A 26,270-nucleotide genomic window follows, 5' to 3' on the forward strand; every position below is an offset into this window, starting at 1 on the left:
AACTGGAATAGTAAAAAACACACCCCTGGGTGGAGACCTAAGATGCTAGTGAGCCATGCGATATATGTGCTAGCATGCAGAGCAGTGGCACATATGCACCCGGAAGACCACTGGCAAAGTCAAAATGGAAACTCCTAGAAAGCACTCAGAGATTCAACCTCTTTGTTAAAAATGTGATGTAGCCATGGAATACTATGCAGCCATAAAAAAGAACAAGATCACGTCCTTTGCAGGGACGTGGATGGAGCTGGAGGCCATTATCCTTATCAAACTAATCTAGGAACAGAAAATCAAATACCATGTGTTCTCACTTATAAATGGGAGCGAAATGATGAGAATACATGGACACATAGAAGGGAACAACACACACCGGAGCCTGTCAGAGGGTGGTGGGCGGGAGGAGGGAGAGGATTAGGAAAAGTAACTAATGGATACTAGGCTTACTACCTTGGTAATGATATAATTGGTACAACAACCCCCCATGACACACATTTACCTATGTAACAAAACTTCATATCCTGCACATCTACCCTGGAACTTAAAAGTTTTTTTTTTAAAAAAATGTGGTGTAGGTGAATAGGAAGAGCGCATGCATTACAGTTATACTGAACTGAGTGATTCTGTTTGGCACATGCCATAATTCTTTAGGTGAGCAAAATTATGAGTATAATCCTTTTCAAGAGTCAAGTCTTCCCAATTCTCTTCCTATCCCCAGTCATCATTGTTAAGGATCATATCAGACTAAAAATGTGTATATCTTCCCTAAATGACAGTAGTTCTACCCAGATCACACTAATCAATAAAACTAATTCCACCTAACAGTAACAAGATGACTGTTCTCACCTGAATTCCCCTTGATATTATTTATATTTTTTAAGTATGTGGCATTATATTTAAAATCTGTATTGTTTCCATGTAAAATGGAGCATGGATGTTGAACAAGTGAACTGCAACCTCATGAATATAGCTGAAACCATAAGACAAAAACAAAATACCCTCACAGATGGATTGGTCTTATGTTGTCCACAGGAATTCTATTTTATGAAGAAAGGGGAAAAGAGACACAACAAGAAATGCAAGACATTTGGAGTGCGCAGAAATTGTCTGATGAATTGTTAGTTTCTTGTAAAAATGTGACTCTTCTTAGTTTGCCAAGGTCTCTCTTCTTTTTGTGAAGTGCCGATCATACTCTGCAATGCTCGACTATCCCAGCTGTATTATACATCAAAGTACACTACTTTCCTACCAAATAAAAGGGATAGTTTGAAATGTGGTGACTAAAATTGTTGATGGACTTTGAACATTCATAAGGCCCATCCTTTGAGATAAAAGTGAAGACAGACTCTAACTTCAGTGGAATCCACCATTTTCACAGGAAGTGAAAATTTACTCAGAGCGCCGCCAGGCAAGATTTTAGGAACCACAGTTATGTCACTAACTATCAAGGAGGTGTAATTTTATAGAAAGGGGAATGATGAGAGTCCCCCACATCCTTTACAGGAATATCAACTTCAGGTAGAAGAAAATTACTCATTTGTTAGAGATCAATGAAGACACTTTCTGATAAAAAAGAAGAGGAGGAAAAAGTTTCTCTAAATAGAGGCATAGACATTCTTCAGGCATCTTGAAAATGACTGCCTGCAATTTATAATTAATTTCAAAGGTTTTTCATTCATCAGAGATCACTCTCCAAATAATTCAAATTTTAATCTAACGTTTAGCCCTTTCTTATATAACACGAATGATATCAGAGTATACTAAACAGTAAAAGAAAAAAATAATTCACTCGAACAGTATTTTTATATGAAAGAGCATAATTACCCCCTGAAGTCTCCCCATAATATAAACATTATGGACAAGGAGTTTGAATCTCTGTTTTGTTGTAAAACTATTAAAAAAAAGAAGATTAGACAGTATTGAATGATGGATACCGATAATAGAGGCACTGATGATAAAGAAGAAATCTTCTGAATTAATTGCACAATTTCATAGTATAGTATATTCTTCATGAAATCAGTGTGAGCTAAATCGTCTGTGAAAGATTAGTGAAAACATTATTAGATTTTGATCACTTTTATTGAAAGGAAGGTAGAGAGATGACAGATTGATAGACTCTACCTATCTATATTTAAAATATATAATACATAGATAATGTTTATATACAGATAAATGCATATAGTATACATCATGTAATACACATATACAAATATATCCATTGCATTTTTACTATCTCAAAGTTAGAAGCCATATTTTACTACCAAGCACCCAATGTGGCTGGCATTCCCTAAGTGAGATTACGTGTATTCTCTGTATCAAAATTACCTGGGATGGGCGTGGGTAGTAAATAAATAGATTTCTAGCTCCATCCAAAATCCACTTATTCAGAATCATTTGGAAAAGAAGCCATGGAATTTGCATTGAATCAAGATTGAAACAAGTAATTCTTATGCACACAAAGTTTACATAGAGTATTCAAAAACTGTGTGTCATGCCCACCCTGACTTTGACAGCTATAATGATAACGGTGACAGGCATGTTCAGTACAGAAAGCAGAGGGTTGCTGCAACACTTTAGGAAAACGCTCAGTGCCTTGCAAAGTTGCTTTAATTCCATCGGGGTTCATGGTTTATAATTATCTGAATAATTCAGACAAAAAGTTGTAGTTATCTCTATCATATCCACATCATATTAGTTTTTCTTGAATTTCATTGAGGTTGAAGCTCCCCAAAATATATCACGCCAAAAAGTAAAAAATAAAAAGCACTGGAATCTGACCGATATTTTATATAATTTAAAATATCGAGTGTCAACATGATTGGATTGGAGGATGAAAAGTATGGTTCCTGGGTGTGTCTATGAGGATGTTGCCAAAAAAGATTAACACTTCAGTCAACGGACTGGGAGGGGCAGACCCTCCCTCAATGTGGGTGGGCACCAGCTCATCAACTGTCAGCTTGGGTAAAAGAAAGCCCACAAGCTGAGTCTTCAGGTCTTCATCTTTCTCCTGTGCTGGATGCTTCTTGCCCTCGAAAATCGGACTCTAAGATGTTCATCTATTGGACTCTTGGACTTACACCAGTGGTTTTCCGGGGGGTCTTGGACCTTAGGCCACAGGCTGAAGACTGCACTGTTGACTTCCTTGCTCCACAGCTTGCTGACAGCCTACTGTGGGACTTCACCTTGTGATCCTGTGAGTCAGTACTACTTAATAAACTCCCCTTTATATATACATTTATCCTATTTGTTTTGTCCCTCTAGAGAATCCTGACTAATACAGTGAAAAAAACTGGGAAGTGACATCAACAATTTGACTCCTTCATGTTTATGTTCTTGATCTCATGTCTATTATAATGATAGCTTTTAAAACATAGCATTATATGCACTACTCTCCGCTTTATAAAGGATGAGGCAAACTTACATTAAAATTATAAGCATCAAGTATCAAATTATGAGCATTAAGATGGAAGTATCAAAGTATCCAAGTATATTTGGGTGGAATGACAACACTGAAATATTCCCTTCCCTTTTATAACTTTTACCAAGCTAAAACTAGTTCAGGATTTCAACCAATAAATTGCAAAATGTATCAGTAAAATAAAATATATAAGTTATTTTTAACAAAAAAATATGCCTGCATGATCTTTTTTCTTTTCATTCCCCAAAGAAATTTTAGATGGGGATAAATGTTGCCACCGTAGGTCAAAGCGACACTGACTCTAACTGAAGTTAATTTGTTGAAATGTTATTCCTTGGTGGAATGTTTACAACACATTTAGAGTTGGTGGATGAGACAGGGTGCCTAATGGATGACGAAATCTCTCATCTTCATAGAACAAAGATATTTGAAGATAAATAAACGTTCTGCAACTTCCCTAAAGCACTGATGGCATTTTCCTCCCCCAGAAAGTACTGCTTGATACAAATGGTTTAAAGAAAATTGCAACTGAGCTCAGAAAAGAGAACTGTTTCACACTCTGCATCCAAAGAGGTTGATCTGCTGGAGGGAAAAAACAAGGTGTGCATTATTTCCATAAAGCTCCCTATAATCAGTCAATTTCAACTGGCTCAATTATACAATGTCCTTCTATGCTTTTTCCTGTAAAGGGAATTTTAATTCCGTTACTTACCAACCTCAGTATCAAGGACTAAAGTCCATCCAAAATAGACATACTGGTTAATCAAAGGTCACTTAAGGTCATTTTAAAGTCCTTATGGAAAAGACTGACTTACTTTCTTGCATTTAGGCATGAATACCTAAGTGCAATTATTTGATTTTTATACCAATCAGTTGTTCTGGAATGGACAACTAGTTTGCTAAGCACAATGATCATGTAATTGAAGGCAAGGTAAAAAGGTTGAGTTCCTTGAGGATTAATTCATTTCAGTAGAGCTGAAACATCTCTTTCTATTTCTTTGGCTCAGGTTGCATATCCATGCCAGGCCTACAGTAAAAAAAAAAAAAAAAAAAAAAAAAAAAAAAAAAAAATCTGCCCCTGGTTGCTGCGGTGGCTGTGCCACAGCGTCAGATTGGTTGGACTTGTTTACCACTGCTGGTCTCTCAGTCCAAGTTCCTACTTTCCTATCCTAGGAGACAACAGGCTGGTAATATTTCCATACAACCCAAAGACACAAATACTGTAGACTGTGGAAGATCTCCGCCTTTACACAAGTATCTTCCTCTGATTTGTTAGTTGATCAAATAAAACTTAAATGAAAAAAGAAGACATACTTGACCTTTCCTATGTGCAACTACGCATGCAACTTCTTAGTTATCTTACAGAGGGAAGTGAGCTCAACCAGAAGACATACAAAAGGCCAAAGGGAAAAGGTAGCTTAAATTGCATGTATGCAACTTGTAATGGCTTATTTTCACTATGAGCTCAGCAGAAAAATTACCAGAGGCACATTTAAAATTCAGCGGAATAGAGAGTATTTAATATGCCATTTGCATTTTGACAGCTTAGAAACGTCTACACTGCGTTTGCTGTATCGTCTGCTTATAAGCACGAACCAGCCACCGAGCTTTGTTTATCTGTTTCTTAAAGGAAGCAGAACCATTTTCTTGACATTTTCAAAGCTGGGTTGGTGTTTGCTTGACACAATAAACTGGAGAGTAAGGAAGCATTGCCCCCAGGAGGAGCTGCTTTCGCCTGTAGAAGCTTCAGCACTGTGGTTGTGGCAGTCGTCTTATCAAGCATGATTGGCCAGCTGAAAGCCAATATAAAAATAGCCATTCTCTCTCCTCCCGAGGCCTCTGCCAGTGAGACATGGGGGAATTCTACCACCCTGCACTACTTGCCATTTATTCTCTGGACTTGTTTGATGAGACCTCATTGCCCTACCATTCAAGTTTACAAAACCTGTCACTTCCGAATAAAGACTCCCTTTTGCGACTAACTACATGAGTGCTCCAGAAGCACTGAAAAGCTTTCCGCTGAACAGTTCTGATTTGAAGTGATAGTAATTAATAATAATATCCTGATAATGCAACAGGAAAAAAAAACATGATCTGCTCAGCAATACAGAGATATTAACTTCATTTTAAGTGGTCCACTTTTTTTTTTTTTTTTTGAGATGGAGCTTAGCTTTTGTTGCCCAGGCTGGAGTGCAATGGCACGATCTCAGCCCACTGCAACCTCCACCTTCCGGGTTCAAGAGATTCTCCTGCCTCAGCCTCCTGAATAGCTGGGATTACAGGCATGCGCCACCACGCGCAGCTAATTTCGTATTTTTTTTGTAGAGATGGGGTTTCACTATGTTGGTCAAGCTGGTCTCCTGACCTCTGATGATCCACCCACCTCAGCCTCCCAAAGTGCTGAGATTACAGGCATGAGCCACAGCATCCAGTCCACTTTTTTATTGCTGGATGGGGATTAGGGGTTTCCTGCGAAAGTATCTTCTTCACAGGAGTGTCCTGGCTTCATCAGGAGGAAGTGTATGGGGTGCGGCTCTGCCATAAAGGAGTCTGACCTGCAAATTAAAGGTCTTAGCATACTTCTTGGTGGGATGAGTCTTTAATAAGGTAGCTCATCTAAAACCATGTAGGTATGGGAGGGCGCACCTCTCTCGCGGTGGAGTTACAGGGTTTCTCTGGAAACTCAGCAGTGCGTGCTCACATCTCTGCTGGGTGGGTCAGGAAATGTTTGAATTACTTACTTTAACGAATGTTCCACCTTTCTCTTTCGGGCTTCTCAAAATGAGGCTGCTCTGGCCTAGTAGTGTTGTGTGTGCTCTCCTTTAGGACGCTTTCTGGGTAAGTAATTGTCTGCAAATACCTGCATTCTCATGGCTGCACATATACAAGAAACAACTGAGAAGGAAACTTTTTCCAAACAGCCAGTAGATCAGCCCCAGGTAAAGGGGCAGATACCAGATACGAGCCAGCGTACACAGAATTAATATTCCTGTTTACCAGATGAAAATGCTTACAGCCTTACTCCTTTTCCCCTGGTCCCTGAAAATAGGCATTTAAAGAGAAACGCACACTTGGGATTCAACCTTTACAATGCCATTAATAATCCAGAAGAAAAAGGAAATCACCAGTGAATTTTCGATATCCCCAACGCTTTATTGAAGAGTACAGCACCATCAGCTGAAGCTGATACTCAAGTACCCACAGTAACGGGTTCCAGTGACCTCAACTGCGACCGCCTCCAGCCTCACGACTCCGCAAACAGGTCACGAATTATGCCCCACGCATCAAAAACTCTGCGCCTGCCTTCGCCACAGCGGGAGCCGCCACCCGGGCGCGCGCGGCGCAGCTGCCCACGGCAGTGGCCGGGCGCCCTCCTGCCGGAGCGCTCCTCCTCGGGAAAGCCCCGCTGCGCGCAAGCGCCTCCGGTCGGCCCTGGAGCGCGCTGCCGAGCCCCGGGGCCCAGCGCCGACGCCCCCGGGGGGAGGCCCGACCTTGGTCACCCGGGCTTTGCTAGGCAAGGGGAACGCGACGCCGCCCCAATGGCCAGAGCGCACAAACGGCGACTCCGGCGCTGGCGTCACCAGCCCCCTTCCTGCCTGCAGCCCCTTCCCAGGCCGGTACAGGAGCTCGCACTTGACCCCGCAGGCGTGCAGGAGACACGGTCCCTGGTCCCTGTGGGGTTAATGAAGGAGCTCCACGGACCCACTGCCTGGTGGGCCAGACAATAGCGCAGTGAGAGCTACGTCCGAGCGTCCTGGACCCCCTCCGCGCGCACACACTTGCGCACAGCACCGCTCCAGCTCCATGAACGCCAGGGGCCTGGGACCCTGGGCTCCACTTCTCGGCTTCTACAGCCAGGTTCTGGGGCCTGCAGCGCGCAAGAGGAGCTCTCTTCCACGGGGCTGCCCCGCAGGGCCCGAGGCGCCCAGGACTTTGCAACCCCTGCCCTGTTCGCCCCAGAATCATCCAGAGCAGCCCCCGCCCACTACCTGCCCCTCCACACCCTCCCTCCCGCCTCCGCCTCAGCCTCATCCTAGCGCTGCAGCCCACCCGCGTGGGGGCGGAATCCGCCCGGCACACACGTGTGCGGATTATTAAGCAGCCGAGCTAGGGCCGCCGCCGTCTCCACGCAGCAACCTCTGTTAATTGCGGGGGAAGGCAGCCGGAGCGTGCGGAACTCGAGGGAACCGAGAGTGAGCTCAGAGGCTGAGTTGCCTGCCTGGAAAGGAGGAAGCCCCGGGCCCAGTTAGGCTTGGAGTGCAGGGGAAAGGGCGGGAAGTTTTGCAGAGTTGCGTGGCAGGTGTTTCCTCTCCACGCAGGGGCTCGGCTGGAAAAAGCCAGGTCCTGTCCCTTGGGCTCCTGCCCTCTCCCCGCTGCGACACACACGCCCCAGCACACCTCACAGGGCACAACCCTCTTTTCCCTAGACTTTAGATGCCTCGCCTTCCAATTCCCAGCCAGTCCAGTGCTGACCAGAGGCCGCTGCCAGTCGGGCCCTGCTCAGCAGGCGCTGCCTCCGCAGCCGGCAATGTCAGAGGCACCGGCCAAGGCATCCGGACTGAGCCGGGCGGGTGGGCAGAGGGTCGGCGTCTGCAAGAAGCTCCCCAATCCCGAGCGACCACGAGCTTGGGTGACTAAGACCCACTGTTTGCGCTCCCCGAGATCTCGGGGCGCATTCCCGCAGACACCCCCTTGTGAGGGTGGATGCCGGTGAGGAGGAGCTGGTGCTGAGCGGTCAGCTCTCACGGAGCCCTGGACGCCCCGTGGAGGCAAGTGCAGGGAGGGGAAGCCCAGCCGGCACGTCTCTCCCCCGCTCTCCAGGCAGATCTGGAGTTTCCTAATGAACCAGATACAGTCCTCCTTCGCCCTGCCAATCACTCTTCCATCTGGACCACTGGAGGAAAAGGAAATGGGTGGAAAAGAAGATGGAAGAATCTAGAGAGGACGGGGAAATATTATGTAGGGAAAAAAGCAAGTGACCATTGAAAAAAAATCGTAAGATTGGACTCCAACCTTTAAAAATGAAACGAAAGAAAAACCCTTTGTAGATACAGATACTCCCGGGAACATCTATGGAAGTGCTGACTGATAAAGAAAGCATCTAAGGAGGCTAAAAATGAGGACAGGGGCAGGTATTTCCAATGTGAAAATCAATCAATATTCTCTCTCTCTCTGTCTCTCTCCCTCTTTCTCGCCCTGTCTCAAAAGGGAGCTTATGTTCTTTCCCGGAGAATAAACAAGTACACACGCTATTGCCAGCCTTGAGGTCGCAGCCTGTAGGCTACTTAGAGGAAAACATTCCCCAACTCATTCAGGGAGAAAACCAAGCTCACAGAGCCCCAAGCCCAGGAGCCACCCAGAGAAACTCCTTCCCCTGACCAGCGTAGAAGGAGGATACCCGTGCGCCCACAGTGAATGTATCTGACTTGGAAGCCGGTCCAGAACTCCTAGCCTGTTTCACGCACCTTGCCAACACCTTACAACTTGCAAGGAGCGAGGTCCGGGGGAGAGGAAAGCGGGGGCGACCTTCTAGAGGCAGCTACTCCTCGCCGGCTGAGGACGTTGGAGAGGGAAGGAGGAGAGGAGGAATGGGGTGTATGGGTGCGAGGAGGCCGGGCCGGCGGAGACCTTTGCCTATTGGTACCAAAACCCCCGTAGAGAGCCCGAACTTTCCAGGCCGGCTTCACCCGGGACGCTTTCCCAGGCGCGTCGGGTCCGGGGAGAAAGTCCTGGGAACTGCTCCTCAGCCACCTCGACCCGTGGAGTCCACGTCTCGGAGGAGGCAACACCGCCCCGGCGGAGCACAGTTCCAGCCCAACTCGTATTGGGTTCCTTTCTCCTTGACACCCTGTACTGCCGAGAAAAAGAGATCTCTCCTGTGAGCCCAAGAGAGGGGGAAGGAATGGCGGGGTGGGGCGGGGGCCCAGGAGGGCTGGGGAGAGCGCGATGGAAGCTCCTTCCCGTGCATCGCGTTCCCCGAGCTTCGGCGATGGAGCAGCGCCGGGCAGAGGCGGCCACTCCGTACCCTGCGGTCCCCAAAACGCACACTCGCGTCCGCACACGGGGCCTCCGAGGGCTCGACCGCCTCCCCGGCCAGGAGCAAGCCCGTCTTACCCTTCGCTGCAGTGAGGAGCCTCGCGCACAGCACCAGCAGCCCGAGAAGCAGGAGGAGCGACTGGACTCTCCTCCACGCAGTCATGTCTGCAGATACTCCACACGCACGCGACACCGATGGCTCCTCCGAGGAAGGCAGGGCTATGAGCGGAGCCAAATAATCACCCGAGGGCAAGGCGAGCCGGAGAGAGAGCCCCGTCCCAAGACCCGCCGCGCATCCGACGCCTCCTGAAGGTCTGGGCGCCCAGCTCGCTTCCCTCTCATAGCATCGGGTCCCGAGCCACTGCAGGGCTGAGCTGCTCCGAGCGCGGAGACCCGGGCTGGCGGGGCCGGGGCCGGGGACGAGCGCCGGCCGAGCCGGGCAGGAAGGCACCAAGGCGGCGAGGCTGCGGGAGGGGGCGAAGCGGGGAGAGGAGCGCGCGCAGCCAGGAGAGACCTGGAGAGGAGGCAGCTGGAGAGAGAGCCAGCGAGTGGGAGATGCGGGGAGGGGGGCGCGGGGGGAGGAGAGATCCAGTCTAGAGAGAAAAGGCGGAGAGCGCAGAAGACGGGCTGCTAGTGGCACAAGGAGCCGCTGCCGTGGAGGCTGGACTCAACCATCCTTACCCACAGAGAGGGGACCGAGGCTGGGCACGGCGCAGTCCCAGACAGACAGAGCCCAGCCTCGGGGCCTCGGGCTGCCCGCACCGTGCTGCGCTTCATTCGGCCTCAGCGCAGCAGCGCGCAGGCTGGAGAAAGGAGACTTGTTGGGCGCTCGGGTGGGGGAAGCTCACGCCGCACACCGGGGAGGAACAATGCAATCCGGCAACTCCAGCAAACTGGAGGGTTTCTGCAGGGGTAGAGTCCGGCCTCCATCCTTTGATCTCCCTTCCTTGCTGACCAGAGAGCAGCCCCCTACCTAACTTAGATCAGAAATGCAGGTGGAAAGGGCACAAGCTTCAACTCCAAGGGAGGAATATATATATATATATATATATATATATATATATGATGATATGTATAATGTTTTGCAAGATGGACTATTTGCAAGGAGTTACACAAATTTACAAATTTCCTGACTTTGGATTGTGTTAGACTTAGCCATGCCCAAACTTCAGCTTCAGATAAAACATGACATGAGGAAGTCTCTAGAATTAATATTATGGTCCGGTTATGAGAGCCGGCATGTTGGCACAGCTTCTGATGAAACTATATATAAAATTCTGTGGGTTGGGAAGGGACCTTAAAAGAGAAGAGACAGGTTCTCCCTGATTCTGCAAAAGGATGAAGCCCGCAGAGAGAGAACAGTGCTTTAGAATAGCAGTACTTGATACAGTAAAGTGGATTTCACCCAACTCCCCAAATAGAGGAGGCATTCCTGCAGTTCCTGGGGAACATGTAAGGAGAGACATTTTAGGAGAAGGTGGTCAGTTAATAGAAACACCACGAGTGAGTGCTGGTTTCCATAGAAGGACATTTAAAGGATTCGACATCCTTGACCAAAAAGGTTTAGCCCTTTCAGAGGACAGAACGTGGAAATCCCATACCCTAGTAAGAGAGAATTAGCCTCCAGGCCTGGAACCATTAGAGTATACAACCATCTACCTGCGGTATCCCCACAGCACCGAATGCCTGTGGTGGGAGGGAGAGCCCGCCGCTTCATCCCACCTGCACTTCCTCTGTCAGTCTTTGAGATTAAATGCGTTGACAGTTTGATAAAGTTTTATATCCCTCCTTCAATTTTCTTAGATTGCTCCTGCCTCTGTGATCTAGGCTACCCTAGAAAGGCATAATGGATCCAGGAAGGACTGCAACCTTGGCGTGGAAACACCGAAGCCTGACTTTCTTAGTCTCCCTGCAGCCTAAGGTGCAGGTGGCCACAATTGGGGCCACCTCCACAACCCTTTTCTCCTCACAGATATATGAGATTTAAATATGGGGTGGGTGGGGAGGGAGAGAATGCGTGCTCTTGGAGTTGCAGTCCTGAACATGACTTGGATTTTCCTCAGCGCAGAGTCCCGTCTTGCCTCGTGTATCCCTGGAGGGACACTCAGAAGACAGAATGCCTCAGTCACAGGGGAATTCCCATAGAACCCCTGAGTTCTATTCTTCAGGCTGAACTGGGCCTGTGGAGCAGAGGGTCGCCCCCTCTGGGATTTTAAATCAGACCCCAGATAGTATCCGTGAGTCAGCGAGTGAACAAAAATGCTTTCCAAGACCCATTAAGTGCTCCAATAGTTCATTTCAAGCGCCTCATCAGGAAAAACGGATCTCTTTTCAGGAGCTTAAGAGCTGACTTCTTCTTGAGAAACGGTGCCCTGTCTCTACACTGCCATTCCTAATGGCTCGTGTCACCAAGAAGGATTTCTGCCATTAAAAAACGTTTCCAACATCTAACCATCCTAGGCTAGGACTCATAGATGATTTTCACTTGATTAGGATCCCAATCAGGAACGACGGTGAGTGTCACCTGAGAGATGGAACACCTTTCCACATAATTGTGACAGGCTCCAGGCTGAACTTCCCTTTTCCTGTGTTCTTTTGAAAAACGTCCCATGCCACCTCCTTTCCTCAGAGAGCAAAGAATCTATTTGATACAAAGCCTTGAGAAATAATGGTCCAGATAACCAATAACCACTCATTTTTTTGCTGTTATTTATGGGGGTATTTTCTTTGCCCTGATCGTATATTAGAGAGTTACAATGATTCGTACCAAATTGTTTCTTGATCATAATTATGAGAAGGGTATGAAACGGCTGTCAAATAAAATAAGCTGGTTTTGTGATATGGTTGTATTTGTGTGTTTATACAGTGAATTTTTCCCCCAAGATCTCAAGGCTGGTTTAATTTGGAAAGAAAACATGGGGCTCTGCTGCCATCTAGCGTCCAATATTCCTTGTTTGGCGTTTGCAGAGAGATCAGTGGTCCCTCTGTTTTATTTCTCTGACCTCCTCTGTGGTTCCCTGCCTGCGTTTTGAATCTCCTCCAGAACACTCTTGTGCCCTCCTTGCGGTCAGGCTGCAGCTTGAGCCTATTAGGACACTGCAAGCTCCCCCGACACATACATACACACTTCGATGTGTAAATGGTTGTGAAAGCCTTAATCTAAATCAGAAGTCCACTACATGTTACTTAGGGCAGTACTAACCACACGGGGTTAGAGTGAGTGTGGGGCCCAGGGACGTCACACCAGGAAGCTCTGTGGGCACTTCTCTGCCAGGGCCTGTGCTGCCTGGAACATCATACTTCTCTACTTGTATACTGACTCCATTCCCCATCCTGGGCATCACACTCTCCACAGCCTCAGGACCTGGCTAAGCAACACTAGAAATACCCTTGGCACTCGGGACCGATCAGAGAGTTGAGCAGTGCGATGATTAAAGGCAAAGAGGTGCTGACGTTCTGGAAGGGATAATGACATACCTAAATTCAGGTAGCAACTAATTTAAGACAAGGTTGGAGAGATGACAACATAAACATCTGAAAAGTGCAGGCACTGAAGAGGGAGAGTGTATTTTAAATGGAATTATCTGAGGAGGGGGCAGAAAATATGAACGTGATAGTTGAGATAAAATTAGAAAATTTTAAAACATGCCCAAATGAGAATGCTAATTAGCTAGAAAAGCGGCACATGTGCGAAAATCTTAGAAAATTTGGTGTGTTGTCATGATGGCTAAATGTGACATTATTTGGTTTGTTTAATGTCACATATGAAAAAAAAAAACTGATGGTAACTAAAGAATTGGGGAAACTTGTTTCCTTGACAGAGGGGTCAGTATTCGAGCCACACAATCCATGTTTCCAGCAGCGCAGTGTCTACCTTGGGTGAGCAAAAGTGTGAGAGAGCTTAAGGAATAAAAGCAGAAGTCAAAACAATCACTTTTTGTTTACAAAGGCACTTTATGCATAACTTCATTGATACCATACTTGTCTTTGTCAGTCCCACTTCCAGTGATAAGGACATGATGGCTTTGAGAAACCAGGGGACTCGTAAAGGGGTCACGTCTTACTGAGGGCCACAATGCGCGCGATACTCAAACCTTTGGCCATATCAGTATTTAAAAACCAACCCCTCCTATCCCTTGCTGACTGAAAAGCATACCCGGACTCCAAGGTTCTGACACACACACATGGGGCTATGCCCCCAGGTGCTGTGTTGAAAGAACAGAGAGACACATCTATAGAGGACGCCACTCAACAGCAGCAGAATGCACACCCCTTTCACGTACACATGGAGCATTCTCCAGGACAGACCATTTCCTAAGCCATTAAAAAAACAAACAAAAACTGTGAACGTTTGCAGCTATTTATTTAGGTAAATTTAGATTTATTTAACTATCCTCATTGACTGGATTGATAAGTAAATGTTCATCATCTTCCCATTTTTATAAGATAAATTAACACCTTTCACATGTATACCATACACATACACGTGACAAATTGAGCTGTCAAGGGACAACCCACACTATGAATGATCCACTGGGAGGAATGACAACACTGCAAATTCTCTCCTTTCACAATTAGGTAGCCGAATGAAGGGTCACTGCAGGCGTCAGCATATATCACGATGACATGGAAGACTTGTGAAAATACAGATTCCTGGCCAGGCGCGGTGGCTCACGCCTGTAGTCCCAGAACTTTGGGAGGCTGAGATGGGCTGATCACGAGATCAGGAGATCAAGACCATCCTGGTTAACAGGGTGAAACCCCGTCTTTACTAAAAATACAAAAAATTAGCCGGACATGGTGGCAGGCCCCTGTAGTAGTCCCAGCTACTCGGGAGGCTGAGGCAGGAGAATGGCATGAACCCCCGGAGGCAGAGCTTGCAGTGAGCTGACATCGCGCCACGGCACTCCAGCATAGGGACAGAGCGAGACTCTGTCTCAAAAACAAAAAAAACAAAAAAGAAAATGCCGATTCCTGACCACGACCCCAGAGGATCTGATACAGCATAAGCTTTGGGATGCAACTTAATAATGTACATTTCTTTTTTAATTTTTAATTTGGATTTTTTGTAGAGATAAGATCTCACTATGTTGCCCAGGCTGGTTTAGAACTCCTGGGCTCAAGTTGATCCTCTGGCGTAAGCCTCAGAAAGTTCTGGGATTACAGGCATGAGCAACCACGCCTAGCTAAGAATATACATGTCTAACAAGTTTCAAATTGACCCTGATGCATCCAGGATTCCACTGTGAGAACCACTGGTATGGAGGATGACGTGGAACCCATAGGACCTGCTTTGAATCCCGTATCTGCCATTTCCTAGACTAGAGACCTAAAAAAGAAAAGAAGAAGAAACTTAATCTAGGTGTAAGTTTCTGGTCTGAAATGTAGATAATGAGATCTACGTCATAGACTTGTTGGAAAAACCAAACAATATAGACATAATGCCTGATATATAGTAAACCCTCAAAAATATGATTTTCCTTTTTTATTCAGTCAGTCTCTGAAAGGGAGAGAATAAGAGAAGAAACCCAGATGGAGAACGGCATTTCCATCTGTTCTGATCCATATTTTAGGAGTTGCAAACTGCATGTTGGTAGGGAAAAGAAACACATTCCGTCAACGTCTCCCAGATTGTCTCAAGGTGAATCCAGCAGGATTCCATGTGGGGAAGCCGTGGGTTTTACTTACTATGACTTTTAAGATCAGCTTGAAAGGCTGCCTCACACCTGGCTGTTTCCCAAGTCCTGTGGAACACGAGCAAGCTGGAAAAGCTCGTCCGGAACTAGGTGAAGTGACATTCTGAATGTTCATTAATGACGCTCTCCTCTTGCAGGAAAGAACACCTAGGGCAGAGATGCTTTGAATAGCTATCAGCGTGGTCTGATACTGCCCATCAGTAGATCCGTGAAGGAACAAGAGACTCCCCATTGCTCCTCCAGTGCTAAATATTGTCATAAAAACACAAATAAGGCCGGGCGCGGTGGCTCATGCCTGTAATCCCAGCACTTTGGGAGGCTGAGGCGGGCAGATCACGAGGTCAGGAGTTCGAGACCAGCCTGGCCAACGTGGTGAAACCCCATTTCTACTAAAGATCCAAAAAAAAAAAAAAAAAGAAAGAAAAGAAAAGAAAAAAAAAATTAGCTGGGCATGGTGGCACGCACCTGTAATCCCAGCTACTCAGGAGGCTGAGGCAGGAGAATCGCTTGAACCCAGAAGGCGGAGGTTGTGATGAGCCAAGATTGCACCACTGCACTCCAGCCTGGGCGACAGAGTGAGACTCTGCCTCAAACAAACAAACAAACAAAACAAAAACACAAATAAGTGCTTATCTGGCTCTAGCAGCTGCAGGAATACTGAAGCAGGAATACTGGTGATGAGGGGCTTTTTCTGGGGACTTGCACTGGTAACCATTATCCAGTGGGACTGGATTTCAGAAGCACTAGACTCCATACTATTCTCTCACTTTCAGAAAAACCACGTCACTTCTGTGACTTAGTTTTCTTATCTATAAAACAAGGGTTTGGGCTAATGCTTATCCTACATCTAAAATTCTGTGATTCTCACCTTCCTTATTTTCCTCTACTTTACCATTTTCCTCTTCTTATTACAAAATACCATATATTGTCATGCTGTGTATAAGTTTGGTGAGCTCTCCACAGGAAAGACATTGCAAAATTAAAATAAAAACATTTAGCTTGCCAGAATAGCAATGAAACAATCACAATAACACACACACAGCCATACACACGTGCACACACCATCTCGGCAGCAACTTCGGAATACAAATCATTGCGTTTGTCTTTATCTGTAAACGTGAACAATTCCAATTTTTTATATTTTCTTTATAAAAAAACAGTGAAGGGTTCAGTGATCACAAAACTAAAACTATTTATTCTACCTACAAATGTCTTAAATTCAGGTGTGAGGTGGAGATGGTAATATCATCCATTGTGCTACATCAGTTTCATCTTGCCAGTGATGCCGTGTTCTCACTTGATAATTCCCTTGTATTGAGAAAATGTAGAGCTAAAGTGTTTTCCTTCTCTGAGTTTTAAGACACATAAAGCACAGCCATACTTCAAACTTGAAAACTGGCATGTTGTTACCAATGGCTTTTCACGCAGTCCCGGACATTGTGGGTGCCACAGACATTGCATCTGAACACATTGACTCTTGCTTCTGCAGGCTTCATGCACTCAAAAGAGGGTTGTATGGCAAGTGGAGAAGGTGAATAGAAGTGGGATGTACTGACTCTTCCTCCTTGCCTTCTCCTTTTCAAAGATTTTGTGAACTGCATCTCAGTGGAGGAATTCTCCGGACAGTATGAATGAAGGGCCTGAGCCTGGGAGAAACAAAAGAGACGGAGGCCTTCTCAGGAGTACAAGACTTCTTGGGATTCTTTCCACCATTTATTCCTCCACTTATGAGTTATTTTCCACATTCCTTGCTCGCTTCTTTCCTAACTGACCTTAAAATTAGGCAAATCATGTGATTGCTGATATGGTATAGGTTTCAAGTTTCCAAATACCCTTTAAATATCAGTATGTGTGAAATTTGACTAGTCAAGCCTTGCCCTCTGAGTCTTGGAGGCTTTGCAGAGTAAGAGCGCCTCACTCATTGAAGATGCTTGTATGGGTTTGGCTTGTGATATTCAATTCCTGTAATCTAATTTGACCTTTCATTGAGAAAACAAGGGTTCTCAGGGACAGTACACTGGGCAAAGTGGTAGCGAGAGACAAAGAGATGTGCCCGAGAGAGTGTCTGAAGTTCAGGATTAGATTCATCTCGCAGGGCCTGTTTCTTCTGATGATGCCTGCTTCTTCTGATGATGCCTGCTTTCTCTAGTCAACATCCAGTATATGGAGAAATTCTTCATGTAGACAAAATGCAGATTCTCGCTAATCTGAGTCTGTGTCTCAGTTCCTGCATGTCCTAGCTGGGTGGCTTTGTGCATTTACCCAAGTGCAATGATTCCTGGCCTCGTCCCTAAAAGGGAATCTATTTTCTAACTCACAGGATTGCTGTGAGAATTAATTGAAGCAGTATATGGAAAATACTGAATTTGAACTTGAAAAGACACAAAAGGTTTTAGCACCCTTCCTCTCCATTCTTTTTAGCTTTGCCTCTGAGCTTAAAGGTATTTCATTTTTTTTTTTTTTGCCCCTGAAGGATTGTCCTTTCTTTCTTACTGATTGAAATAAGATCCTTTCAAATATTTCCTGAAATAGTATATGCAAAATCTCTCCTGTTGGAAAAGCTTCTTTAAAAAGCAAGTTATCATCCTTTCAGTTACTGCAACGTAGTCAATTCTTGGGTTACCCCTTTTAAATATGGAACAATGCTGCAGTGGGAGCTGAAGGAGTAGGTGACCGCCACTGTGTGATCAACAGTAGCAGCAGCTTCAGAGCTCACACTGAACATCTGAAAAGTGTAAAATTCTGCAATTATTGCCACGATACACAGGTAGCAGGCAACATTCTTGCATGAATGAAGAAAAGAGAACAGGCACTAACAACAAACTTATGGCAGGTACGTGCTTATGCAGAAACTTAGGCTAGGAAATATGAATTGCTGTGTCCTGGCTGTCATAAGTAATTATCAGAAACAGGATGAACACCAAAGTCTGAGGTCCAGGCTTTGTACATTTCATCCTGCTGCCTCCAGGAATGCCACTGAAGACTTTCTGATATGCCAAGACCTAGGGTGAGCCTGAAGGAACGATGAGAGTTCAGCATGAACATCAAGGACAAAGAGCATTCTAGGTGCAGGGGGAAAACATGTGCACACATTTGCAGGGATGTCTACCAAAACAATGCTCAAATAAACCTGCATTTGGTAAGAAGACTGCTTAAGAAAGCTTTTTCAAGTGTGGACCCAGGTTTCATAGATTTAAGTTTGTATTTACTGAACATGTACCAAATGATTGTAGGAAGGGTTACCCAAATGGGTGTGTCAGAGGGGAGAGGGTGAAATGTAAAATGGAACACGGTAAGGGATGTGGGAGTAGCAGTGGCCTGTTGGTGACAAGATCCCAGCCACCCTGCAGCGTAAGCGATGGCAACCCATCTTAGCAGCCCCTACTCTTAACCATGATACACTGGGTGTTTTTCCTAGCCTCACAGCAAAATCTTTGTTGGTAAGATGTTGTCATGCTCTTATAAACTATATGGGAAAAGATGACAACGAAGGACCACTCTTTCATCTCTCTGAATCCCTTAATTAATTAAAATTACTTCTGTTGCATGCTGCCTCATTTGTCAAATGGGATTAACTTCACCCCATCATTTACAGGCAGGGAGGGACGCTGTGTGCTTGATGAAGGCATTTTCCACCTATGAATCTGTGCTCTGTGATGTAAGCTCAACTTTCCTTTAAACAGAGGATGCTTATGTCATGATGGTATGGAAAGGATTTTGTTCAGAAGCCTCAGGAACTGCTCAAGTGGAGGAATGTCCTGAGGGTTTGCTCATTCTGGAGAGAGCAGCCTGTGTGAATCTGAGCTTTCATAGGGCACAGAAGCAGGTTGGGGTGCGGAACTGGGACCATCAGGCAGTGAGAGCCGGAGCAGAACATGCTGGGACCTCTCATTCCTCATCTCTGCAAGGTTGTCAGTGCAGATACCAGACCAAAGGAAATGCTGAGTGTGGCTGAATTTCTGAGACAGGAAAACGATACTGACATAGATCCTCTTAACCAGGGTTGCTGTGTGCTGGAAATAGAGCAGTTATCCTGCTCCTCCCCAGGGAGCAGGCCCAGGAGGACTAAAGGACACTGTCTCGCACTATGGAATTGCAGAGGGCTGAGCAGTGCCTCCAAGGCTGTGGAACATTTGAATGGGATCTTTGTATTAAAGAACGCAGTGCCCAGGCTCACCGTGAGCTATATCATCACACTCAGTCCTGGATCAGGATCTGTTCTTCTGGTGATTGCAGAAACATGGTAATCAGGGAATAGAGAGAGACATTTGCTTAGGGGAGAGGTCCTTGAAAATCACCAGCAACTGGACACCCCAGGCAGTGCCAGGAATTTGCAGCATTTTCTGAGGTTACTAGGACAGTCAAGGTTGAGAATAAGTCAGCACTAATCTGGACACAGGGCCTAACCCACCATCAATGACACACATCCCCTTAAAGAAACTGGAGGCTTCCTGGGAGCAGAGAGGGATTTTGTGACAGACAGGTCAGGGATGTATGGCGGGATTCCTTGGAACCTGGCCTTTTCTAGGGGATTGTTAGCATTTGGACCATAATGAAAGGATGCAGTCAACCTCCCAAGCCCCCAGTGCTTGTGGGAAATGCAGTGCCAGACACAAAAATGTACCAGAAAGAACAAATTTGCTTATGCTTAAGCTTGCTCTTGTGGAAGCAAGCTTTAAAGGTAGTCTGAATAATGAGACACCCAACATCACATACACTCAAATTCAACCATTCCAAGTTATCCTAAAGCTGCAAGTGTTTTTACAACTGTGCAGCAAGGTCTTCATTTGGCAGGTCTTAAATGGAAATAATAATTGGAATTGGTGTCTTGTACTTCTGTCCTCACACCAACAGCAAGAAGCCAAACTTCTTGTGTATCAAGCTACACTATAGTTTGGAAAATTGATCAGAGCAAATTGCTACGAAAGTCATTTTTAAGGAAGCTTTACCTGGGAAACTCAGATTTTACCACTGGACTGATTAATTTCCCTTCTCTCCTAATTTTTTCGTGTGTTTGTGAAGCTAATTCAGAAGATAAAAGAGAGGAGCTTGATGCTTACTGAATTGTGGAACCAAAAGTGTAGCCCGAAGTTTGTTTGTGGGAACCACAAATGCCAGCAGAACTCAGGCACCCAATATCACACCACTGACCATCAAACCTTAGAGGGGTAGAGGAGAAGAAAATGAACCCCTGCCTTTATTGGAAAAGTTCCCCCAGTTTAACCCAGGGCTCTGGTAAGAGCCAACCCCACTAACTTGCTTCAAATCTTAAGAATCAGTTTTCAGGTGTGGCAAATGTGAATGTGTAAGTATCTACAACTAGATAGCAGGACCTTATTCTTGTGGGTAGATTCAAGGGGAAAATATACATGTACACACATATACACATGGACACATAGGGACTCACACACCCGTGCATGCCACACGGGTGTGCCATGTGTTCCCAAGACTGTGAGTTACAGATTCCTGACTGTTTCTTTATTAGTAGGACAGGGTCTTTTAGAGAGCTTCTCAGACTTTCAGAGAATGTGCTTCCTAGGGTGTTTTTGTTTGTTTGTTTGTTTGTTTTTTCAGAAATTAAGGTCAGGGAAAGAGAGAAGGATCAGCCTTATGAAATATCCCAGCTTCATGGACAAAGCAGCAGAGTGGGTGCACTATTTCGTCTGAGCATGCAGTGGAGACTCTGGAGAAAGGAGAAAGAAGCTAAATCTGAGACTCATTGGCTTCAGCCTGCTGTTGGGTGGATCTGGTGTCAAGGAGAGGTGGAGGAGAAGAAAATAAACCAGGAGGAAGCAGATCAGGATTCAAGGCACTGGTGTCCACTGACAAGCTGTGAGAATTTGGGAAAGCCATTTAGTCTCACTTCGTCTTAATTCCCTTGGCTTTTTAATAACTGTGCCAATGATATATGTTCGATTCATCACCCAGGTCATTTTGAGAGTACAGTGAGTACTCTCTGGGAACACACTGTTAAAATGAAGAAGGTTTGTACAAGCGTTAGTTATTTGGACCAATCTTATTAACAAAGAGGTTTCCAAGTTGCTCGCATTCCTTTGTCATTGTAGACATTGAGATGTGAACTAATGTAGCCAATGTGACCATTACTGTGACAGCCAACAAGATAGTGGATATAAGCCTGTTTGTTAACAGCAAAATGCTATGTACATCGTTATTTTTTTAATTAGACAAAAACCCACTTAGAAAGGTCCAAAGATACCAAATAGTAGGATCCCTTCACTTTACAGGTGAGGAAACTGACACCCGAAGAGAAGAGTTACTTTCCCACATTTACTCAGGAAACATTTTTTGAATTCTCATTGTGGGCTAGCTTTTTAATCCAGTACCATGGATACTAACAATTAACATTTACATGTTCCTCTACAACTACATTTTGCATGTGTGCTCATGACGTCATCTGGTCTCCTGATAATCTTGGTTGTGGAAATGATCATTTCTACCCAAAGAAATATGGCTTGATGACTGGGTGACCCGTCCACAGCCACAGGCCATAACACCATGTTGCTATCCACTGAACGAGAGTGCTTCTCAAAGGCAGATTTGAAATCTGCCAGATTTCAAACAGCTACAGTGGTCTTGAGAAAATGCCTAAGTAACTGAAAGAAAAACTCTGGTAAGAATCATAATAAAATACCTTCCTCTAAAATATTAAGAATCCTAATCATGTAAGAAAACCTTCCAGAGGAGCCATGAAGTCAAAATTTTAAATATCATAGAAGGAGAGATTTTTAACCTGGTTCTGTGCAAGTTTCCAGATGACTGAATGACTATGTAAATTGCATGCAAGTTTTTGCAGGTATGTGAGTTCATTTTTCTGATGAGATAATCCACAGCCCCTGAAATATTAAACCATCCTTATATAAAGAGTTGCTTAGTTTAGAAATAAAGCTATTAATGAAGTGTGTCTCTTTCTTTTATAAAATGCTTCACTTAAGTTGGAAAATATGAAACAACCAGGACTTTTGCAAATAATGCACGCCTCTGTTAGTAAGGGAACGGCCTAAGAAAGCATCAAAGAGAATTACTGTTTTTCTCTCATTCCTTTATAGTTTGTTGATTTAATCCCTCTTGCCTGCCAGGACAAGAATTTCCTTCATCACAATTCTAGAGCTTAGTACAGTCTCGCTTTAAATGGCATAGTGACTGAGTTTCCGTCACTTTTATTAGGAAACATTTCTCCACCTGGAATATCATGCTGTGAAAGTATAGTCCTGAGAATCTGAGACAAGCTTTCCTCAGTTTGACCAAGGGCATGGAGAGGGCCTGGGTTACCCCGACACACACCATTTAGATCCCGACAGCCTTTCTAGTGGGTGCACGTGCCTCACTGGGGAGATGTGTGTTTGCATGGGTGCAGGAGGATGTTATCCCATGGCTGACACAAAGAAAGGGCCCCATCACAAGTGCACAATGTCCACTGAAAAACATGAGCCTCAGCTTTGGAAAAGACCGTAATGAGCGGCGGCATATTTACCCTGAAAACCACATAAGGCAGTGGTCCCCAGCCTTTTCGGCACCAGGGACCAGTTTCATGGAAGAAAATTTTTCCACAGATTTGAGAGAAGGTGGTTTGGGGATGATTCCAGCACATTACGTTTATTGTGCACTTTATTTCTGTTATTATTACCTTGTAACATATAATGAAATAATTATACAACTCACCATCATGTGGAATCAGTGGGAACCCTGAGCTTGTTTTCCTGCAATTAAATGGTCCCATCTGAGGGCGATGGGAGACAGTAACAGATCATCAGGTATTAGATTCTCATAAGGAGCACGCAACCTAGATCCCGCACATGCACAGTTCACAATACGATTCATACTACTACGAGAATCTAATGCTGCCCCCATCTTACAGGAGGCAGAGCTCAGGCAGTAATGGAAGTGATGAGGAGCGATCATAAACATGGATGAAGCTTTTCTCGCTTGCCTGCTGTCCACCTCCTGCTCTGCAGCCATGTTCCTAACAGGAACTGGTCCATAGCCCTGAGGTTGGGGGCCCCTGCCATAAAGGATAGCGTCCATCAGTGGTGCGTGTTCATGTAAATCTCCTTCCCTTCACAATGCATAATGGGCTTTCTTTTTTTTTTTTTTTTCCAGGTGGAGTTTCACTCTTGTCACCTAGGCTGGAGTGCAATGGTGCAATCTCAGCTCACTGCAACCTCCGCCTCTTGGGTTCAAACAATTATCGTGCCTCAGCCTCCCGAGTAACTGGGATTACAGGCAAGCACCACCACACCCAGCTAATTTTTGTATTTTTAGTAGAGACGGGTTTTCCCCATGTTGGCCAGGCTGGTCTCGAACTCATGACCTCAGGTGATCCGCCCGCCTCGGCCTCCCAAAGCGCTGGGGTTACAGGCGTGAGCCACCAAGCCCGGCCCATAATGGGCTTTGATGTCCATCCCATGCTCACTGGCTCTGTCACACTGGTTGCAATCCATTCCTCATTTGTTCTGTTATTTTGTGATTAAGTTGTGTTTTCTAATCCCTTTGCCATCTTCCATTTCTACCATTAGAACAGAGCCTTTCCTCGGTGCAGACTAAAGGGAAAAGGAGTCAGTGAAGTGAAGCAACATGTGAAGAGCAAGGCTTTGGAGCGAGGTTGCTGAACTTCACCTGGTCCGGAGCTACTGGAAAACAGGAAGCTGAGAAACATATCGTACCCTTTAGTGCTTCAGGAAATGGCTACTGCAAAGAACCAACACTCCCTCTAACTTAGACAAGATGCAAGAGGCCCTTCAGAAGGACATTCTACTGTGTTTACTCATTGCTCAGCTCCATCTGCTGTTCCTTCTTCTTTCCAGGACTTTTGCGAATTTGCGAAAGCCATTTAGTCTCACTAATTTGTAAGGTTTCTTTCTGTGTGGAGGGCTTCCTTCAGTCAGTCAGTACAGGTAGGTCTATTAGAGATAAATCTTTTTTAGTTTTCCCTTATATGAAAATGCTTGTATTCCCCTCTTATTTCCTCCTTTATTTTTCCTCTACTCAGTTTCTGTCACCAGGCATTGCGTTTGCAATAGACAGTAATTTTATTTCAACACTCCCCTTTACGTTCCGCAGTTTCAGATGAGAAACCTGCTGTCACTCACATCATTGTTTCCTCAGCATCCTTACTTTTGCTGCCTTCAAGATTTTCTCCATGCCTTTACTTTTCAAAAGTTTAATTATGTTATGTCTTCTTGCATTCTTTGAAGGATGGGGTAGTTTTTCCTATTTGAAGTGCCCTCACTTCGGCCGGGCTCGGAGGCTCACGCCTATAATCCCAACATTTTGGGAGGCCAAGGCAGGCAGATTACCTGATGTCAGGAGTTTGAGACTAGACTGGCCAACATGGTGAAACGCCGTCCCTACTAAAAATACAAAAATTAGCCGTACGTGGTGGTGTGGTAGCGCCCACCTATAATCCCAGCTACTTGGGGTCTGAGGCAGGAGAATCACTTGAACCCGGGAGGCAGAGGTTGCAGTAGGCCGAAATCACGCCGTTGGACTCCATCCTGGGTGACAGAGTGAGACTCCACCACAAAAAAAAAAAAAAAAAAAAAAAAAAAAAAAAAAAAATCCTCAGTTTCTAAGATCTGTAGATTTTTACCTTTTGCCAAATTTGGAGAGTTTTTACCCATTAATTCTTCAAAGACCTCTTATCCCTGCTCTCTTTCCTCTCCTTCTGGAACTTAGAAGAAACAAACGTTAAATTTTTGGTAGTTATCTCACAGGCCCCTGAGGCTCTGTTTGTTCATTTATTTATTTTTTTTTCTGTCTAATTTCTTCTATTGTTCAGATTTGGTGACTTCACTGTTATCAAGTTCACTGAGTTCACCCTCTGTCATCTCTTCTGTACTCTCAAAAGTATCCATCAAGCTTTTTATTTATGTTTATTCACAACTATATTTCTATTGATTACTTTAAAACTTCAATGGCTTTGCTGAGATTTTTCTATTTTTTCTCATTCAAGAGTTGAAAATCAGTAGTCAGATTAGAAAGAACAGTAATTAATACAGAGTTTCAAAGACTGAAAACCATTTGACCCAGCAATCCCATTACTGAGTATATACTCAAAGAAATATAAATTTTTCTATTAAAAAGATACTTGCACACGTATTTCATTGCAGCACTATTCACAATTGCAAAGGCATGCAAACTCAAATGCCCATCAACAATAGGCTGGATAAAGAAAATGTGGTATATATACACCATGGAATACTATGCAGCCATAAAAAGGAACAAGATCATGTCCTTTGCAGGAACATGGATGGAGCTGGAAGCCATTATCCTCAGCAAGCTAATGCAGGAACAGGAAACCAAACACCGCACGTTCTTACTTATAAGTGGGAGCTGAACAATGAGAACACATGGACACAGGGAGGGGAACAACACACACTGGGGCCTGTCAGGGGTTGGGTGGGGGAAGGAAGAGCACTAGGGTAAATAGCTAATGTAGGCTGGACTCAATACCTAGGTGATGGGTTGATAGGTGCAGCAAACCAGCATGGCACACGTTTACCTACGTAACAAACCTGCACATCCTGAACATGCACACCGGAACTTAGAATAAAAATTTAAAAAGAACAAAGAGACTGAAAAAAAAGCAACAAAGGAAACAGACGGATAAAGGGCAACTGAGGAGGATGTTCCAGAGACAAGCAAAATTTAGCAGAGATGGCAGAAAGAGAAGAAAAATAAATAAATCAACAGACTACACTGAAACGCCTGGAATTCCTCCTCATGTGTGTATTTTCATAAAATTTTCAAATGATAACTTCCGTTTTCTAGAGATAAACTCTTGAATATAAGCCCATTCTGGGACTTTGTCCTTGATGCTATTCCTGCAGACAGCACCTAAGTGAAAGGTAAATGCAGCTGACTGGAGAAGAGATCCAGGGACTATGTAATCCTGGCTGTTAATTTGCTTATCACCCTCTCAGGAACCTAAGTTTTCTCTTTTGTCGAGTTGGTATAATAATCCATATTCCACAGGACATTATGAAAATCAAAGAGATGATAAATGTAACAAGTTTTTCTAACGTGTCCAGCGATTTTGTAATACTTATGAATAATGCACTGGAAATTGGAAGAGGCTTCTACACTTTCATTTTCACTTCTCTTGA

The 26,270-nt window shown here is 44.8% G+C and overlaps 1 protein-coding gene and 1 long non-coding RNA gene across 4 annotated transcripts in view; both read right to left on the reverse strand.

Moving 5' to 3' along the window:
- Nucleotides 1-11,450, reverse strand: part of CSMD1 (CUB and Sushi multiple domains 1) — a 2,070,470-nt gene extending 2,059,020 nt beyond the window's left edge. For both annotated transcript variants that reach the window (XM_034966977.3, XM_034966976.3), the window contains exon 1: nt 9,530-11,450. In XM_034966977.3, the coding sequence (XP_034822868.1) occupies nt 9,530-9,614 (85 nt within the window). In that variant the 5' untranslated portion in view covers nt 9,615-11,450. The remainder of the gene's footprint in view (nt 1-9,529) is intronic.
- A 1,847-nt stretch (nt 11,451-13,297) lies between these two features.
- The window catches only part of LOC134730858 (uncharacterized), a 303,347-nt gene continuing 290,374 nt past the window's right edge, over nt 13,298-26,270 (reverse strand). For both annotated transcript variants that reach the window (XR_010112863.1, XR_010112864.1), the window contains one exon: nt 13,298-14,780. This is a non-coding gene — a long non-coding RNA (uncharacterized LOC134730858). The remainder of the gene's footprint in view (nt 14,781-26,270) is intronic.

Source organism: Pan paniscus, chromosome 7, assembly GCF_029289425.2.
Source record: "Pan paniscus chromosome 7, NHGRI_mPanPan1-v2.0_pri, whole genome shotgun sequence".
NCBI lineage: Eukaryota > Metazoa > Chordata > Mammalia > Primates > Hominidae > Pan > Pan paniscus.